Here is a 19182-nt window from a genome sequence, read left to right as displayed (position 1 = left end):
TTAACTTGCATTTATTCAAACGTTTTGGAAAAGTGTTGATTAAAGGCTGTTAATTGATGAGTTTGCCAAGGAAAGGCCCAAACAAAGAACTACATTTTAAAGTAATATTTTACAATATCCTCATAAAATTAGAATAAAAATGAGAAAAAAAGTAAACAAAACAATACAGAAGTTATGGCCTAAGGCTAATAGCAAACTACATCCTCTGTCACTGTATAAACTACAGAGGATTTTGTAAAGAAGCTGTGCAGTGCATTTATCAGACCGTGAAAAATACTATGTTTAACATGAAGGTACCTTCAGTAATTGATTTTTTTTTTTAAATCAATAATGCGAGTGAAGTTATTTCAAGTTATAGGAAAAACATTTGGTTAAACTTTCAATTTTCATCCAATTTGACTACAATCGTGCTGTTTCACATCAAACAGGACGAAAGGAAATAAGATATAAGATAATTAACTACATTTCCCACAACCCCCCGCGACGCGTCACGTATTGGGAGCTGACGTCACGTGCTCTTCCAGCTTCCGGCTGAAGTGTAAATGGATACATGACACAGTTGTTTGGAGGAGAGCTGTCGTTTTGGAAAACCGTGAACGTCCACAAAACTTACCGACGTGGTCTCGGACATCGTAGCGGCTGACAGTCGGCTGTAGAGTCGGCCGCGATGGAGGCGGTCCCGCGGATGCCGATGATCTGGCTGGATCTGAAGGAGGCTGGGGAGTTCCCGTTCAGCCCGTCCGTCAGGCAGGTGAGCTGGGGTGGGGGGAGTGGAGCAACAGGGCTGAGGTCGAAAGTCAACTAAACAAGGATTATGGACGACTGGGTAACCCAATCAAGAAGCTAGCGTTAGCCGCCACTGTCCGTCGGGAGGAGAATTTTCCAGAACCAGCTAGCTTAGGTCTCATCCTGGCAAACACCCCCCCCCTGACCACCGCCTATTGTTTGCTAACGTTAGCCGCCTCATGCTAGCTAATAACAAGCTAGCAGCTCAAGTCGAAGTTCACAATTAGCTCTCAAGCAACCGGCTAACTACTTTTGAATAAACCAGACAGTCGGTCCCGGTGAAGGCAGAGATACACACAGCTAAAATAACGAGCCCGGCTCCTCACGGCCCAGTCGGACTGACGACATGAACATCATAATAAGTGATCTCATTGTCACATGCACCTGGCTACAAGCAAAGATCCACAGCAATGTAGGATCCCTGTTAAAACCACAACACGTCGAGTCATCAAGCATTGAGACTGTATATTTAATCCACATATCACTGGAGAGTTAGCCACATCCACAGTGAGAAATATAAAGCAGTAGCTGAGTTGCACCTGTTACAATATCCTTCTGACATAAGTCAAGTTCTTGTACATATGAATACAAATGTACACAACCGTATATAAATGCTTAATATAAATTATTTTGGATGATGTAGATGTTTAGGTGTCATGACTCTTCATTCTGTGCCTTCAAATCTGTCCTGAGAGGAAATGTTGGTTAGTTTGTTTGGTCTCGGCTCTGACGTGATGCTTGTTGTTTCACATAAAAGCTTTGATTTCATATTATGATGACAATCTGATGTGTGGTCGGGGCAGTTGTTAGTGTGATATTAAAAAGGGGGGTTTCACTGCAGCCCCAACACAAGTACCCCTGATTGATTTCTGTTGTAATTGGCGTTACAAAACCGTAAAAGCTCACATCTGATATTTACAAGATTTGGAAAATTCCAATCACTCAAAGGCTTCTTGTGTTTCACTTCATGTCATCTTTATCTGATGACCCATTTCTCCAGCACCTTCCTGATACAGATAAATTAAAAGACCTTTGCCCTGTTGGGTTACTATAATTTCTTTCGGTAATACTCCTGTGAGATATCTTCCAATGGACTTCCCGCTCCGACACCGTCATATAAAAATGCTAGTCATCAAGCACTGAGACTATTTATTTAATCCACATGTCACTCTGGAGTTAGCCACATCCACAGCAACAGCAGTAACGAAGTTGCACCTGTTATAATATCTTTGTGACATAGTAAAGTTGTTTTTGTTTTTTTATCATATTTCCTTTTTTAAGCAGTTTTTTATTCCAGTTTAAATGCTGGATCTCATTTTGGAACAAGTCTGAGTTTAATGTTGTGTTTCTTATTGCTAAAGTAATATTTCTCAGATTGTCATTCAGGACTACATCTAAATTAGCTACAGTTCCATCTGTTCACTCGGGACAATAGGCAGATTAGCGCATAACTCTCTTGTGGTAATCAGGACAATGCCTGTCTGTCTTGTTGCTGTGTCATTGTGCATCTTTTCCAGCAGCCCTGCGACGTTCGTGCATCCATGATTTCATTATAAACAGAAGCTGAAACTTTAGAGAAAGAATGAGTATGTCTGCAGTGTAGTTCACCTCCTGACCTGACTTTAAGTAGCTTGCTGCTTATTACAGTGGCTCACGGGGACTGAGAAAGTCTTGGCAAAGCATGATGGGAGTTTAAACTCTTGGCTTTTGCTCAGAGCCAAAGATTAGCTGATTGATTCGTAGCAACAATTTACAGGCAGTTGAATTGAATTTGAAAAACTTGCTTTTCCTGAAGAGTTTTCCAGTCCATGTCCAATGACTCTCTTGTTAAAGCCAAGGCCATACAAACATCAATCCAGTATGGATATTTTTTAAAAACCTTTTAAAATGTATCATGTTTATCTGCTTTTTCGTTTTGTGTCTCTTCTCCTCTAGTTCATCTTGAAGAATTATGGAGAGAATCCGGACAACTACAATGAACAGATGAAGAAACTGGAGACGCTGCGGCAGGTGGGTACTGTGTGAACCATCTCCGGACACAGCAGAATAATTTTCTGATCTCTGTGGCTCAGACCTGTCTGTCAAAACTCGACACCAAAACAGTCTAGACAGAAAAATATCACTACAGGAACGATGAAATATATGTGTTTTTGTTTTTGGGGTGAACTGTCCACTTAAATGCTAAAACTCGTACCAACGGATGATTATGTTGAGTTAGGTCGCAGCGTGTGCACAGAAGTAGTGATTCTGTGGCTGCAGTGGTAAAGAACAGCTAATTAAGCACAATTGAAACACAGTGTATTTGTTTCACAGAGTGCAGTAAACGTGACAAGGGATTTCGAGGGATGCAGCACACTGAGGAAGTACTTCGGCCAGCTGCACTACCTCCAGAGCCGAGTGCCCATGGGAACGGGCCAGGAGGCCGCCGTACCCATCTCATGGTAATAACTCACATGCAGAAATAAATGGAAGCGGTGCTGAGTATTCATACACACACATCTTCCTGCGATCTGGACTATTGTTGGCCTGAATGCTACAGATCTGAAGCTAATTTTAGTGTTACACTTGCTGCAGTTTGCTCCGGATAAAAATGTCACCTCACTGCCCTGAATCTGCATGTACAGGAGTGGACAAAATAATGTGAACATTTCACAAAACAGTTATTTAATGATCCCGCCTCTTAAAGCTGCGTCAGGGTAGTTTTTAAATTATGGTTTTGTTGTAGAAGATTGGATTATATGATAATGTCTTCCCGTTTGTTTCCCCTCTTATACATCATCACTATCACATGATGTCAGAATGATACTGTACATTGTATATGATGCTGATAATAACCTTTTTTAAAATATTATCCTTTTCTAATGTGAGTGAACCTCCTACTTTATTGCAGCCATGGGAAGCTAATGGAATTCATTTGTTTTATTTTAAACATTTAATTTGTTAGATTTTTCAGCACATTATATGTAGTTTAGTACCAGCATGTCTCATGTTGATGCGGTACAATCTTCTGAATGGATATCTCATTATTAAATTATACTGTTCACAAAGTCATGTCAAATATAAATGGTTGTGTACTATGTAATTCAAACCTTTTTTTTTTTATCTTTGTTTGTGCAAAGGACTGAAATCTTCTCTGGAAAAACAGTCACTCATGATGACATCAGCTATGAGCAAGCCTGCATCCTCTACAATCTTGGTGAGTTAAGTCACGTTGAGCAATTTAGAGTCCAAAACCAAATAATTTACTTTTGCAGAATCCTTGTATAAAGACTGACTGATAAAATGAGACCATTCAGAGTCGAACTTTACTCTTTTTTTGGTGTTTAAAAAAAAAGGGTTCATTCAAATTTGAAAATGATCTTAATCTTGAACAATTTATTTAAGGAAACTTATTGCTCACAGGAATACTGCAGAGAAATGTAGATCATAGTCCAGCTGTATGCCACTCTGGCCATCGCTTTCTAAATGTGCAGAGCAGAATAGAGATTTCTGGCACAGCTTCATGGAGAAGGGACGAAGACTGAAGAGGTTGAAACGCCAGCAGCACAAGAGCAGACAAAGTTATTCTTTGTACGAGCAGTTCTGCTGGATTTCTGACTTCCCCTCGATGTGAAAAGCGAAACCTGCTCACCTCACCTCACTGAACCTGTCTTTGGTTTCTCTGTAGGGGCCTTGCACTCTATGTTGGGAGCCATGGATAACAGGGTGTCCGAGGAGGTAAGACACACTGACACACACACCGAACAAATATAAGCATGTACGCACACACAATCCCACTGACCCTCAGCTCTGCGTCCAGGGGATGAAGGTGTCGTGCACACACTTCCAGTGCTCGGCGGGGGCTTTCTCCTACCTGAGAGACCATTTCAGCCACAACTTCAGCGTCGACATGAGCCACCAGATCCTTAACCTCAACATCAACCTCATGCTGGTAGGTCACACACATGCAAATACTCAAACACACACAAGTAGAAATGTCTCATCAGCCTGTGTCTTCCTTCCAGGGCCAGGCTCAGGAGTGTCTTCTGGAGAAGTCCATGTTGGACAACAGGAAGAGTTTTCTTGTTGCTCGCATCAGCGCTCAGGTTGACCTCTGAATATTAATTGTATTTAATTATATCAAATCAATCAATAATTCAAATATTCAAGGTTGATAACTGGCTGTGTTGCTGCAGGTGGTGGATTACTATAAAGAGGCCTGCAGGGCTCTGGAGAACTCAGAGACAGCGTCTATGCTGGGGAAGATTCAGAAAGACTGGAAGAAACTGGTTCAGATGAAGATCTACTACTTTGCTTCTATTGCACATGTGAGTCAACTAGGAAGGAGTGAGAGTGATTATGTGTGTGTGTGTGTGTGTGGGGATAATATAATGCCTGTATGAACATGTCTGTGTGTTGACGGTTGATTACTCAGTGTGTATCTATTATTTTTTTTCTCTTTACAGCTTCACATGGGAAAACAAGCCGAAGAGCAGCAGAAGTACGGGGAGCGGGTAGGACCAAATTTCACATTTGTTGCAGAATGTAGAGTTTTCTTCCCATCCACTGTCAGAGTGCTGTGCCAAATTCATCAATTCCTTTTAATGTTGTAAAATCGTTTAAAAATCCTCATGATTTCTCTGCAAGAAAAACTGAAAGAAAGCTTGACAATTTTATAGCAGTTAAAATAACATTTCTCAGTCTGCTCAAACATAAAGTGAACCATGAAACATTTTAAAATTTCATCTGAACATTTGATTAATTAAACCATCTTGTTTAAGGAGCTTGTTGGCAGTGTTAACTTACTGTCAGACCTCGTGACCCTCGGGGGAAAAATACTTAAAATAAGTTTCCTGGTTAGTTATCTGTGCAGGCAGGCTGCTACCAAAAGAAATGCCATTCTAACCCATGAATAGGACTTTCCTGAGAGTTTCCTAAACACTTCTCTACTTTCTCACTGTAAATCTATATTGCATTTTAAGAGAATCGGTTTATATTTTGTCATTTTGGACTGCACTAATCACAACGCTAAAGAGCCAGTACCATATATAGCCACTTAACACAAAGTTGCCAAAACTGAACCATTTCAAATCTAAAACCTAAAGTGATAGATGTGTTGCAACACAGCATGTTGGCATTTACTTTATAGACTCAACTCAGGGAAAAAATTACATTAACTTGTTCAACTTCCTGCCTGGCGAACAGCATACACAAGAGGTTGCTGATGTAAAAGTAAAAAGCCTATTGTGATATCTGAAGAGCTTGAAGTCTGTTTCAGTGTCACTGTAACATACTAGATATCATGTCACTACATGTCAACAGTCATTCCTTTAAGCCGACTTTTAGCTTTAGTTTTCGTAAAAGATGGATTCAGTTCAGTTGTTTTGGCTCATACTACTCACAACAACCTCTTTAAGCTAGTGTTACTGTTGCAGTTGTAGTAAGCTGCTTCTCCTTCTGCTAAATGTCTCAAATATTAACATTTTTCATCTTTTTCTGTCTGACTCTAGATCTTCTCTTCCCTGCATTTCTTACTACTGCTTACTTACTTAAATGATCTCTTTCCTAACAGTTGGCGTACCTGCAGAGCTCTTTGGACAAGCTAAGTGAAGCCATCAAGCTGGCCAAGGTAGATGCACAATATTATCATATAAGTGTCACTGTAACCTGTCTCGGTGTGTGTTCCCATGGTTTGACAGCACTAAATTCTCCTTGTCTTGTCTTGAAACAACCAGGGTCAACCTGACAGTGTGCAAGAGGCTTTGAGATTCACCATGGATGTTATCGGGGGAAAGTGAGTAATAATTGGTCTTGTGTCACAGTTTTGATATTTTCACGTAGTTTCACTGCTTTATTACTTTTGATCAAACCCTGTTTTAACAATATGTTGAATGTTGTCTTTAAATGTTCACCTTCAGGTTTAACTCAGCCAAAAAGGACAATGACTTCATCTATCATGAGACGGTTCCTTCTCTGGAGACTCTGGCCTCGGTTAAAGGTAACGGGAAGAAGCTTCAGTATGTTGAGTTTGCTGGATTCACCCAGTGGCTTTATCACTGTGTGCATGCAAAGCTGCATTTGCATATAGATGGATTTTGTTACATGTATATATGCAGAGTGATACGAATAACCTGTTTTTGTGTCATTCACTGTGTTTAACTGGGTGTGTCAGTGTTTATGATGACATCCTGTTGAACCTTTTTATATTTATATTTATATATGACTGGTGTGACTCAGTTTTGTTTATCAGGGCTGTCCTGCTCTGTCTTTAGTTGTGGCCACATTTATTTATTTGCAGCCACAGTTAATACACAATAATACCAGTCAAATCTCAGATTAGTGAGTTAATCAGTTTGGTAACAGGTTTTGAAATTTTGTTTTATTCAATTCCTGATTTGGTCCCTTTGTCCAACTACAGTCAAATCCCCTCAAAATTCTGTGTAATACAACAGAGCTGCAACATTTAATTGATAAGTTGTGAACTATTGAATTAATCGCTAACCATTCTGATTATCAGTTAATCTGTTTGAGTAATTATTTCAGAGATAAAAGTAAAGATTCTGTGATCCCAGCATTTTAGATGTGAATATTTTCTGTTTTCTTTACACCTCTGTCACAGTAAACAGAATATTTTTGGGTTGTGAACAAACTACAGAGGCTGTAGCTGTTTCTTTTGATTTTGATCTCCCCTCTCCTGTAGATCTCTTCTTTATAAAATCAAGTGTATGTGTTTCTATCCCAGTAAAACCAGCTCATTTCTGCCCTTAAAGGTGCCCCACTGGTGAAAGCTCTACCAGTGAACCCCACAGACCCAACCGTTACTGGACCAGACCTGTTTTCCAAGTTGGTGCCAATGGCTGCACACGAGGCCTCTTCACTGTACAGGTAGGCACCTTCAGTGGAGGTTCACATTACACAGGTTAAAAAAATAGAGCATGATAAGTCATCCTTTTCCTGCATCAGGGTTCCCAAGGCTCCTTGAAAACCTTTAAGGTTTGTGAATTTGAGGGGAAAAACAAAGGCCTTGAAGGTTTTTTTTGAAAATGGACATAAATATCTGTGGGTCATTGAAAGTACTTGAATTTACATATTTTGTGCGAGAATATAAATGTTTTTTCAAATATATTTCTTTAAGTTAGCGTTTATAAATAAAGGCATGTGTGTCCTGCTGTTTTCTGCCATCACTAACACAGCACACATTCAAGCTTCTCTCTCTTTTTTAATTGTCGTCTGTGAGCTTCTGTGAAGCCTGCTAGTTCTCATTATAAAAATGATCAGTGTTGTAACAGTAATAAACCTTTAAATCTGGAAGAAATGTGCCTGGAAAGTGCTTAAATATTGCTTAATTATAATTTTTTTTTTCATGTCTGTATTTATGCTTATGTTTTTTCAGTGAGGAGAAAGCCAAACTGCTGAGGGACGTCATGGTCAAGATTGAGAGCAAGAATGAAACACTAGAGTGAGTACATGGGCCTGTGTGAGTGCAAAAAACTGAGCTAAAATGATTTTTTTCTGTAAGGATCGAGCAAAAAATGCACATGTATGTTAACATTTAGTATGTGTAAGCGACTCCATGTGTAGTCGACTCCATAATATGATTGACTCCTTGTGTGCAATGTTTATATATACTCAATTCAAACCAAATCAAGACCCCACCATCCTCAGTTCCGAAAGTAAAAATGTTTATTAAGTGAAAGTAATAGAAATGAACTGAAAGGCCACTGTGAACTGACTGGTCTCATCTCTTCCTGCAGGCAGTTCATGGACTCTCTGGGCTTGGAGCCGGAGTCTGTGGACAACCTGGACATGTACAGCCACATCCCTCCGGTCCTGATGGAGAAGTGTGCAGCTCTCAGTGTCCGACCGGACACCGTCAAGAGCCTCATCCAGTCCATGCAGGGTCGGTGGCGACGCACACCAGTCATGTGAAACATTTACAGATTTGAGAATGACTTTAACGTCACATTTATTATGACAAATACATTCATCTTAAGAATACTCTTATGTGGTAATAATGTTTACATTTCTGTTAATTTTGACTATTTACAGATAGAATTTCTCAGAATATGTGATGGATCTTTAGAAGAATAGCCCCCATAATGCATGCAAATTCAGCTGTTTCATTGTTAATGATGAGCCTGAGATACAGATAAAATTTAATTTCACAAAATTAAAACCAATTTCAAACATTTTATGAACCCAAATAGCTCCTCTTGCAGCCTTTTAACTGTGTAAGTGAGTTCCTTCATGTCTACACCCATACTGTGCACAGTTTCTTGCCCAGACATATTTTGAGTCTTGTTTTTTGTTTAACTTTTATGTTTGTTTGGCACCTTGCTGTGTGCTTCAGTGTAAATAATGCATGTCGCATCGTTCCTTGGTTCTGTAGGGCTGTCGGGTGTCTTCACTGACGTTGAGTCTTCACTGAGAGAGATCAGAGACGTGCTGGAGGCAGACGAGGCTGGCGAGCGAGCCCTCCATGAGGCCGGCGGCCCTGCTGCAGGCGAGGTGCACCCAGCGGCGCAGGCCCAGGCTCTGGCTGAGATCCGCAGGGACCTGGAGAAGTACATGGAGGCCCATGAGAAGGCAAGTTTCACCAACACGGAGCTCCACCGGGCCATGAACCTTCACATCAGCAACCTGCGTCTGCTGGGGGGGCCACTGGAAAGTCTAAAAGAGGCCCTGCCCCGGCCCCAGCTCAATGAAGGTGAGAGTGTGTTTGATGGTGAGGGTTTGTGTATGTGTGTAATTTAGAAGGATAAAAAAAAAAGTGATGACATCATCAAATGTCTTGTTTTGTCCACAACTTAAAGATATTCAGTTTGCTCTCATAGAGGGGGGAAAAAACAGAAAATATTCACGTTTAAGGAGATGGAGTCAGAGAATTTTTACTTTTTTCTAAAAACAACAAACGTGATTTGTGAATGTAACTCTGTGTGTTTATATGTATGTAGAGGAGGTAGCAGGGCTGCAGTGTATGAAGCGGATACTGGGGAAGGTGCAGGAAATGAGGGAACAGAGAGGCTCTTTGGAAAAACAGCTCCGCGACCTCATCCAGCAGGATGACATCACCTCCACCCTCGTCACCACAGAGAGGGCAGACATGAAGGTATGTGGCTGAAGTATAATACAGAGACTATATTAAACTTTGGTGGCACAAACCATATCATGTGAGACCTCTGACCAACCTGTGTCCTTCCAGCGTATATTTGAGGAGCAGCTGAAGAAGTACGAGCAGGTGAAGGTGTATATTGACCAGAACCTGGCAGCTCAGGAGAACATCCTGAAGGCCCTGACTGAGGCCAACGTCCAGTATGCCTCAGTACGTAAGGGCCTGAGCCAGACTGAGCAGCAGTGGAACGGCACCGTGCAGGGACTGGTGGGCTCGTATGAAGCCTACGAGGACTTGATGAAGAAGTCACAGGAGGGGAAGGAGTTCTACGAGGACCTGGAGGCCAAAGCATCACGTCTGTTGGAGAGAGCGAAAACCCTTTGTCAGATGAGGGCTGAAGAGAGGAAGCCTGCCCTAGAAAAGTAAGGCTGACATTGAAACAATGATGTGTTAATATTATCAGAAGTGAGACTTTTGAAGGTTTGAAATCTGAAATAAAAGAAACGTGAATTTTGAGTTTCAGTAGATTACTGTGACAATGAGGCTCTGAACTTTGGATCGTATGGTTGGACCTTTCTCGTTTTTTCAGCCTGTTGCTATTCGGGGTGTTAAAGTCAAAATACATTGAGGCATTTACCATTTGGCAACAAGGACATCTCAATAGACAGAAAGTTTAATGAAAAATGTGGCCATGTGATTGAAGTGTTTTTTTTCTCTGATATTGTGAAAACAAAGTTTCTAGGGAACTAATCTGAAACACCGATCATGTCATTGTGCAGTCAACATCCACGCCATAATGACCATTAAAACAAAAAACTTTGTCTCCTCCTCAGAGAGACCCAGAAAAAGCCCCCAGCGCGGCCTACAGCAGCTAAACCCTCCTTGAAGCCAAAAGCATCAGACGTCGACTCTGCCTGCTCTAGCCTGGACGACCCAGAGTTGGCTCAGCTTAGTGCAGCCATCTTGGCCTTGGGTGGTGACCTACCGGAGGAACTCCGCAGCCTCCCCCCTGACATTCCTTCCTTCCCCACCTCTGCAGCTCATCTGCCCGGCCCTGAAGCCTTCATCCCGCCTACTGCGAACCTGGGTGGCAGCAGCTCTCTGCCTTGGCCTGGTGCTCAAGCTGCTGGTCTTCATCGCTTCCCTGCCAACCTTCCCCCTCCAGAGCTCCTGGCAAGGATAGCTCAGTTTCCTACGTCTGGGGGTCTTGGAGCTCAGGGACCTCTGCCACGGGGACCACACCCTCAAATGCCTCCACAAATGCCAAACCAGGCTGCTGTGCCAGGTTATCGGCCACCCCCTCCTCACGCCCCCCAACCTAGGCCTGTCGCCACTGCCCCAGTCCGGCCCTCGACCACCACGGTGGATAGCATCCAGGCCCCTATCCCCAGCTACGCCCCAACACCACACCACCCAGTCCCTCCTGCAGCCTCAACTGGCTACAATGTACCCCCACAGATGGGGGCATACCCCCATTTCATGCCGCAACAAGGAATGCCCATTCATGGCCCTCCACAAACGCCTGCATCCCAACCACAGCAGCAGAAACCGCAGCAGTACCCTCAGCCAATTGGGCAACCACTGCCTCAGGGATACCAGCCTGGACCGAGGCCTGTTCCTGGCCCTCACCCTCCTCTCCAGACCCAGCAGGCCTACCCACATGGATACATGCCCCCTCAGCCTGGTGTTCCTCCCCAGTATCAGCAGGCGTTCCCAGGCCAGCTGCAACCACACCAACAAAATGGCTATCAGCCCCGGCCTCAGATACCCCAAGGCTACCAGCCTCCACAGGGTTACATACCCCAGCAGCACCCTCAGATGATGCCAGGCTCCATGGCGAGACCACCTCAAACTGTACATCCACAAATGCCCCCGACCTCTCAGCCAGCACCTCCTGCATCTCAACCCTACATGCCCCATCCCAACCAACAAATGCCCCCTCGACTTCCTCACCAACACATGTTGCCTCCACAGCAACAAATTTCAATGCCTCCTAATGCCCAGCAGCTTCCACCCCACCCACACATGCAGATGCCAGGTGGACCCAGAGCACAAATGCCCCCTACAAGTCAGCCAATGCCTCCAGTCTCACAGAACTACATGCCCCCCACCAGCCACCCCATCCACCCAACAATGCACCCACAGATGCCTCCTGCCTCACAACCCCACATGGTCCCAGGTCCTCAGGTCCACCTGCCAAGGGGTCCTATGCCACAGATGCCCCCCAGTGCACTACCCCCACAACACCACCCCCATCCTGGACAGCCTCCTCTACCAAATATGCCCCAGCAGCCCATGCAGATGCCCGGCCAACCCCAAGCTCAGCCCCCTCACTCTGGTGGAGTGTGCTACCCTGGAGGGGCTCCGATGATGCCTCAGCAGCCGCTGGCACCCCAGCCTGCAGCTCCCCAACAACCTCAGGCTCCTCTCCCCATGACCCATCAACAGCCCCCCACTATGTACCCTTCAGCTCCAGGAGCTAATGTACCTCCAAGTGCCCCACAGCAGCCCACCGCCGTGGGCCCACATGGTCCACACGTTCCTCCCGCTCAGCACATGATCCAACCCTCTCCTGGAGCTCCTTCGGTGGCTCAACCACCCAATACTGTCCCTCCTTCCCCTTCACCTTCTCCCTCCCCATCTCCCTCTCCAGGTCCTTCCTCTTTGGGTCTGAACCCTCAGCAAAGACCCACACCAACCGCAACCCCAGGCGGCACAGCTCCACCCACTCTCCCCTCTCCCTCTGCTGTCTCTCCCTCCACGTCGCTGTTTCAGCGCCAGAACTCGAGCACAGATGACCTCCTCTCTTCCAGCCCTGAGAGCCAACCTGGAGGCACCACAGCCCCCACCAATGTCCTCCAACCCACCAAAGCTGACCCACAGGATGGGGAGCGTCGGAAGAAGAGCTCGCAGGCAGTTCTCCTGATCCAGGGTGATCCATACCAAGCTCCAGAGCGTGTTGCCCGTCTTCACGGTGAACTGGAACGCTTTAGAGCCCAGGTGGATTCCCTGGAGCACCCGTCAGAGAACGAGGGTGGCCTGTCTGTGCTGGATGCCCGCTGGAAAGAGCTTCAGGACCAGCAGGAGAAGGATGCTCGCCAACTGTCGATTGCCATCGCCCGCTGCTACACCATGAAGAACCGTCACCAGGATGTCATGCCCTATGATCTCAACCGCGTGGTGCTGCAGTCAGGCAAAGATGACTACATCAACGCCAGCTATGTGGAGGACTTGTCACCATACTGCCCACGCCTTATCGCCACGCAGGCGCCGCTCACCGGCACAGCTGCAGACTTCTGGCTGATGGTGTACGAGCAGAAGGTGTCACTGATAGTCATGCTGGTTTCAGAGCAGGAGCTGGAAAAGGTATTGAGTTATTTTTCTTTTGATTATCATGGAAGTGATTAAAACAACAAGAATTCAAATGGTTTCATAGAAACATTTAACCTTTTGAAACTTTTTTAAGTTTATTTTTTCTGGAAAGTTAACAGTTTAGTGATTTTTCATTTTTGAAAAAAGCTTTCAATCAGGTCACATGACCAGCATTTAAGATAATCAGCTAGTCTTTGTAGAAAAAACTTTTTCAAGCTGTGTTTGAATTGAAACCCCCCTTTTTGGCAACATCTCAGATCTCTTCTGTAAATCTCATTACCTCACCTATTCTGTTGTACCAACTGTGTTTTAACGTTGTCTCCTTAATCTCTCAGGGAAAGGTTGTGCGCTATTTCCCAACAGAGCGCGGCCAGCAGCTCTCTCAGGGACCAATCACACTCAGCCTAACCACACAGAAGACAACACCGACACACGTGGAGCGCATGATCAGTCTGCAGTACCGTGACCAAAGCCTGAAACGCACTGTTGTCCATCTCCAGTTCACCTCCTGGCCGGAGCTGTGAGTCTTTTTTTTTTTTATTATATACACATGGCTCTGATCATATGTCGTTTGTTGTTGGGATTTATTATTATAATCTTTATTTGATAAGGTAACATTTAAGTGTGTTTCAGTCTGAGGACTCACGATTTCTTCATATCTCATCAGGGGTCTTCCTGACAGCAAGAGCAACCTGCTACGCTTCATCCAGGAGGTTCATGGACACTACCTCCACCAGAGGCCCTTACACACACCTGTCGTGGTGCACTGCAGGTGAGTGTGTGTTGAAATCTCTCACAGTATATATCCAAGATGAAAGTAACTCATTAGTTTATTCTGTGTGCTGTTTTTTGTCATTAGACTTTATGAGGGCTGGTACTGACAAATCAATTTTAAAGCACTGTCGACATGCAGATCACATGGTGGGAGTGTCAAGTGTACAAATAAATGCTTCATGCAAATTGCAGAAAAATTCCAAAGTTCCTGACATTTTTTTTCGTTATGTTTGTGAAATAACTATCATCTTGAAAATGTGTTCAAATGAGCCCTTTGTGGCAGTCTCAAAATTAGGTTGCAGGGACCCAAAGAGGACCCATTAAAAAGAAATTAATCTGGTTAGAAAATGTACAACAATGAGTTTTGGGGTCTCAGTCTCACCGCTGTAATTTATAGATGTGCAGTATGAGTTCTTCAGCTACATGTGTTCTTTTCCCTCTTTCATGATATCTTTTTCCCTATAAAATAACACATTAACCTCTAGATTTCCAACACAGAAGTACTGTAGTTGTTGCTTTTTGATGCAGGTAGTGGTTTTGAAGAAATAAACTTAATTCATGTATAACAGTGTTTGGTGTTTTTTTTAACCTTATTAATTATGGATAAAAAATATTTTGACTGCAATCATATAAAAGATTCCATCCTCTGTCGTCTGTCTCAGCTCCGGTGTGGGACGCACAGGTGCCTTCTGTTTGCTGTACGCAGCACTGCAGGAGCTGGAGGCAGGAAACGGGATCCCAGACCTTCCATTGCTGGTGAAGAAGTTGAGACAACAGAGGAAGAACATGCTGCAGGAGAAGGTCAGACACGTCTCAAGTTGTATTTATACGATTTAGTCGTATCATAAGCTGAAAGCTGCAGAGGGCAGTGTTTTACAAGCAGCAAGAGGGATGTGTTTAACTTTCGAGGACTTTATTAGCCAAATTTTATTCAACAGACATCAAGCACTCCTTGATCCTAAATTACCTTCTTGATGCTGATAGCTGAAACAAGGGTTTTTAATCATTGCTGCTCATAAAAGTTCCAGTTAAGCACTTCTTTTATGCTTACAAGGTTTCTTTTTCTTGACTGCACTGAACAGCAATTTTAGAAAACTGATGTCCTGGATTACTGTTAATAAGGTGACTGCAGTGTCTGTTGTAGCTCCACTTTATGATTTGTGCTGATGATAACGGTACATTGTTGGATAAGTTTTACACATAAAAAGGTTTCTATTTAATATTCTCCTTTGTTTGTCTTTTGTGCCTCCAGCTCCACCTGAAGTTCTGCTATGAAGCCGTGTTGAAGCACGCTGAGCAGGTCCTTCAGAGACACGGCATCACCACCGCCACCTGCAGCAAGAGCACCAACTCTGCAGCCACAAAGGTTTGACACTTCGACAGTCTGGAACACTTCACCAGATAGTAGAATGGTTAAATTTGCTTTCAGGTTCTGTTATCAGCCTCTGTACCCTGTAGAAGTGACGAGCTTTAACTCTCTGGAGTCGACGGACGTGCTGGCGCGTCCAAATCACATGACCGATTTAAGATGACGTAGCAGCAAGACGCAGCCTTGCTGAGTCTCCGTTCTAACTTGTGTCGAAAGTGCGGACTTCAAACTATATACCATATACCACATATAACTATATTTTGTTGATAGGTCAAGTAAAACCAGACTTATGATAAATAATTCAGGCCATGCTTTTTCCTGAATATTGTCATCACGTTTGGTGCGCGTTTGGTGCAGGAAGAAACGGTAAAAACGTGCTTTTCTCAGGAAAGTGCTTGCAACTTTGAAATAAAATTCACACACTACACATTCCTTTCTGACAGCGGACATTTTGACTTATTTTGAGGAAAAAAATGCACTTTTTTTTTCTCCAAACAAATTGCACTTTTTTTTCTCTTGTAATTATTTTCAAGTCAAAATGTCCGCTGTCAGAAAGGAGTAGGGCCAGTAGAGTTGCTGTTCCTCTAGTGTTGAAATTTTTTTTTTGCTGTTTTTTAAAAAACAAAGCTCTTTTTTTCTTTTGCACTTTTTTCTCAAAAAGTTTGCACTTTTTTTTCTCAAAAAAGTTTGCACATTTGTTTTTCTCAAAAAAGTTTGCACTTTTGTTTTTCTCAAAAAAGTTTGCACTTTTGTTTTTCTCAAAAAAGTTTGCACTTTTTAAAAAAAAAAGTTTGCACTTTTTTAAAAAAAGTTTGCACTTTTGTTTTTCTCAAAAAAGTTTGCACTTTTTTCTCAAAAAAGTTTGCACTTTTTTCTCAAAAAAGTTTGCACTTTTTTCTTCAAAAGTTTGCACTTTTGTTTTTCTCAAAAAAAGTTTGCACTTTTGTTTTTCTCAAAAAAAGTTTGCACTTTTGTTTTTCTCAAAAAAAGTTTGCACTTTTTTTTCTCAAAAAAAGTTTGCACTTTTTTTTCTCAAAAAAAGTTTGCACTTTTTTTTCTCAAAAAAAGTTTGCACTTTTTTTTCTCAAAAAAAGTTTGCACTTTTTTTTCTCAAAAAAAGTTTGCACTTTTTTTTCTCAAAAAAAGTTTGCACTTTTTTTTCTCAAAAAAAGTTTGCACTTTTTTTTCTCAAAAAAAGTTTGCACTTTTTTTTCTCAAAAAAAGTTTGCACTTTTTTTTCTCAAAAAAAGTTTGCACTTTTTTTTCTCAAAAAAAGTTTGCACTTTTTTTTCTCAAAAAAGTTTGCACATTTGTTTTTCTCAAAAAAGTTTGCACTTTTGTTTTTCTCAAAAAAGTTTGCACTTTTGTTTTTCTCAAAAAAGTTTGCACTTTTTAAAAAAAAAAGTTTGCACTTTTTTAAAAAAAGTTTGCACTTTTGTTTTTCTCAAAAAAGTTTGCACTTTTTTCTCAAAAAAGTTTGCACTTTTTTCTCAAAAAAGTTTGCACTTTTTTCTTCAAAAGTTTGCACTTTTGTTTTTCTCAAAAAAAGTTTGCACTTTTGTTTTTCTCAAAAAAAGTTTGCACTTTTGTTTTTCTCAAAAAAAGTTTGCACTTTTGTTTTTCTCAAAAAAAGTTTGCACTTTTTTTTCTCAAAAAAAGTTTGCACTTTTTTTTCTCAAAAAAAGTTTGCACTTTTTTTTCTCAAAAAAAGTTTGCACTTTTTTTTCTCAAAAAAAGTTTGCACTTTTTTTTCTCAAAAAAAGTTTGCACTTTTTTTTCTCAAAAAAAGTTTGCACTTTTTTTTCTCAAAAAAAGTTTGCACTTTTTTTTCTCAAAAAAAGTTTGCACTTTTTTTTCTCAAAAAAAGTTTGCACTTTTTTTTCTCAAAAAAAGTTTGCACTTTTTTTTCTCAAAAAAAGTTTGCACTTTTTTTTCTCAAAAAAAGTTTGCACTTTTTTTTCTCAAAAAAAGTTTGCACTTTTTTTTCTCAAAAAAAGTTTGCACTTTTTTTTCTCAAAAAAAGTTTGCACTTTTTTTTCTCAAAAAAAGTTTGCACTTTTTTTTCTCAAAAAAAGTTTGCACTTTTTTTTCTCAAAAAAAGTTTGCACTTTTGTTTTTCTCAAAAAAGTTTGCACTTTTGTTTTTCTCAAAAAAGTTTGCACTTTTGTTTTTCTCAAAAAAAGTTTGCACTTTTGTTTTTCTCAAAAAAAGTTTGCACTTTTGTTTTTCTCAAAAAAAGTTTGCACTTTTGTTTTTCTCAAAAAAAGTTTGCACTTTTTTTCTCAAAAAAGTTTGCACTTTTTTTCTCAAAAAAGTTTGCACTTTTTTTCTCAAAAAAGTTTGCACTTTTTTTCTCAAAAAAGTTTGCACTTTTTTTCTCAAAAAAGTTTGCACTTTTTTTCTCAAAAAAGTTTGCACTTTTTTTCTCAAAAAAGTTTGCACTTTTTTTCTCAAAAAAGTTTGCACTTTTTTTCTCAAAAAAGTTTGCACTTTTTTTCTCAAAAAAGTTTGCACTTTTTTTCTCAAAAAAGTTTGCACTTTTTTTCTCAAAAAAGTTTGCACTTTTTTTCTCAAAAAAGTTTGCACTTTTGTTTTTCTCAAAAAAGCAAGGGAGGTCGGGCCAGAGCAGTTTAAATAGCGCCTCTGAATGCAATTTCCCAATAGGAAGCAGGCACAGGGAGTCAGCTGAGGCATCAGCTGATCTGCTCGGTGTTGACAGCTATGCTGATTTAGAGCTTGACGTCGTGGCCTGCCAGAACTAACGCTGTGTTTTCTTAAAAAAAGTTTGCACTTTTTTTTCTCAAAAAAAGTTTGCACTTTTTTTTTCTCAAAAAAAGTTTGCACTTTTGTTTCTCAAAAAAAGTTTGCACTTTTGTTTTTCTCAAAAAGTTTGCACTTTTTTAAAAAAAAAGTTTGCACTTTTTTTCTCAAAAGTTTGCACTTTTGTTTTTCTCAAAAAAGTTTGCACTTTTGTTTTTCTCAAAAAAAGTTTGCACTTTTGTTTTTCTCAAAAAAAGTTTGCACTTTTTTTCTCAAAAAAGTTTGCACTTTTGTTTTTCTCAAAAAGTTTGCACTTTTGTTTTTCTCAAAAAAGTTTGCACTTTTTTCCTCAAAAAAAGTTTGCACTTTTGTTTTTCTCAAAAAAGTTTGCACTTTTGTTTTTCTCAAAAAAGTTTGCACTTTTGTTTTTCTCAAAAAAGTTTGCACTTTTGTTTTTCTCAAAAAAGTTTGCACTTTTGTTTTTCTCAAAAAAGTTTGCACTTTTTTTCTCAAAAAAGTTTGCACTTTTGTTTTTCTCAAAAAAAGTTTGCACTTTTGTTTTTCTCAAAAAAAGTTTGCACTTTTTTTCTCAAAAAAGTTTGCACTTTTGTTTTTCTCAAAAAAGCAAGGGAGGTCGGGCCAGAGCAGTTTAAATAGCGCCTCTGAATGCAATTTCCCAATAGGAAGCAGGCACAGGGAGTCAGCTGAGGCATCAGCTGATCTGCTCGGTGTTGACAGCTATGCTGATTTAGAGCTTGACGTCGTGGCCTGCCAGAACTAACGCTACGCTTGATTTCAGTCAGGACCACTTTGTCAAAATAATCTTTATTTACTTGCACAAGTTTCATTTGGCGGTATGGTACTGTTCTGGGACCCCCTGCTCTTCCACGCGCTTGCGTGGAAAGCCTGAAGCAGGAAGAGCACACCTTCCTGCCCTTCATGAGCCATCATTAACGGCATAAGCAGGGAGATAAAACATAGATAATAAACATAGCCTATTTAACTAAGAGATAAGCCAATCCGTTACCCG

At 41.2% G+C, this 19182-nt stretch overlaps 1 protein-coding gene across 1 annotated transcript in view; it reads left to right on the top strand.

The window, feature by feature from the left end:
* The first annotated feature begins 555 nt into the window (after positions 1–555).
* The window catches only part of ptpn23a (protein tyrosine phosphatase, non-receptor type 23, a), a 28552-nt gene continuing 9925 nt past the window's right edge, over positions 556–19182 (top strand). Inside the window, exons 1-23 of the mRNA XM_073485987.1 lie at positions 556–751; positions 2722–2796; positions 3100–3227; positions 3906–3982; positions 4454–4503; positions 4586–4717; positions 4791–4871; positions 4962–5093; positions 5232–5279; positions 6338–6394; positions 6501–6559; positions 6684–6763; positions 7536–7650; positions 8159–8224; positions 8520–8665; positions 9155–9472; positions 9720–9874; positions 9968–10299; positions 10711–13243; positions 13585–13769; positions 13917–14021; positions 14686–14824; positions 15276–15389. Coding sequence (XP_073342088.1) covers positions 668–751; positions 2722–2796; positions 3100–3227; positions 3906–3982; positions 4454–4503; positions 4586–4717; positions 4791–4871; positions 4962–5093; positions 5232–5279; positions 6338–6394; positions 6501–6559; positions 6684–6763; positions 7536–7650; positions 8159–8224; positions 8520–8665; positions 9155–9472; positions 9720–9874; positions 9968–10299; positions 10711–13243; positions 13585–13769; positions 13917–14021; positions 14686–14824; positions 15276–15389 — 5211 coding nt within the window. The 5' untranslated portion in view covers positions 556–667. The remainder of the gene's footprint in view (positions 752–2721; positions 2797–3099; positions 3228–3905; positions 3983–4453; positions 4504–4585; positions 4718–4790; positions 4872–4961; positions 5094–5231; positions 5280–6337; positions 6395–6500; positions 6560–6683; positions 6764–7535; positions 7651–8158; positions 8225–8519; positions 8666–9154; positions 9473–9719; positions 9875–9967; positions 10300–10710; positions 13244–13584; positions 13770–13916; positions 14022–14685; positions 14825–15275; positions 15390–19182) is intronic.

Source organism: Pagrus major, chromosome 17 (genome assembly GCF_040436345.1).
Source record: "Pagrus major chromosome 17, Pma_NU_1.0".
NCBI lineage: Eukaryota > Metazoa > Chordata > Actinopteri > Spariformes > Sparidae > Pagrus > Pagrus major.
This window is presented reverse-complemented; position numbering and strand designations above follow the sequence as displayed.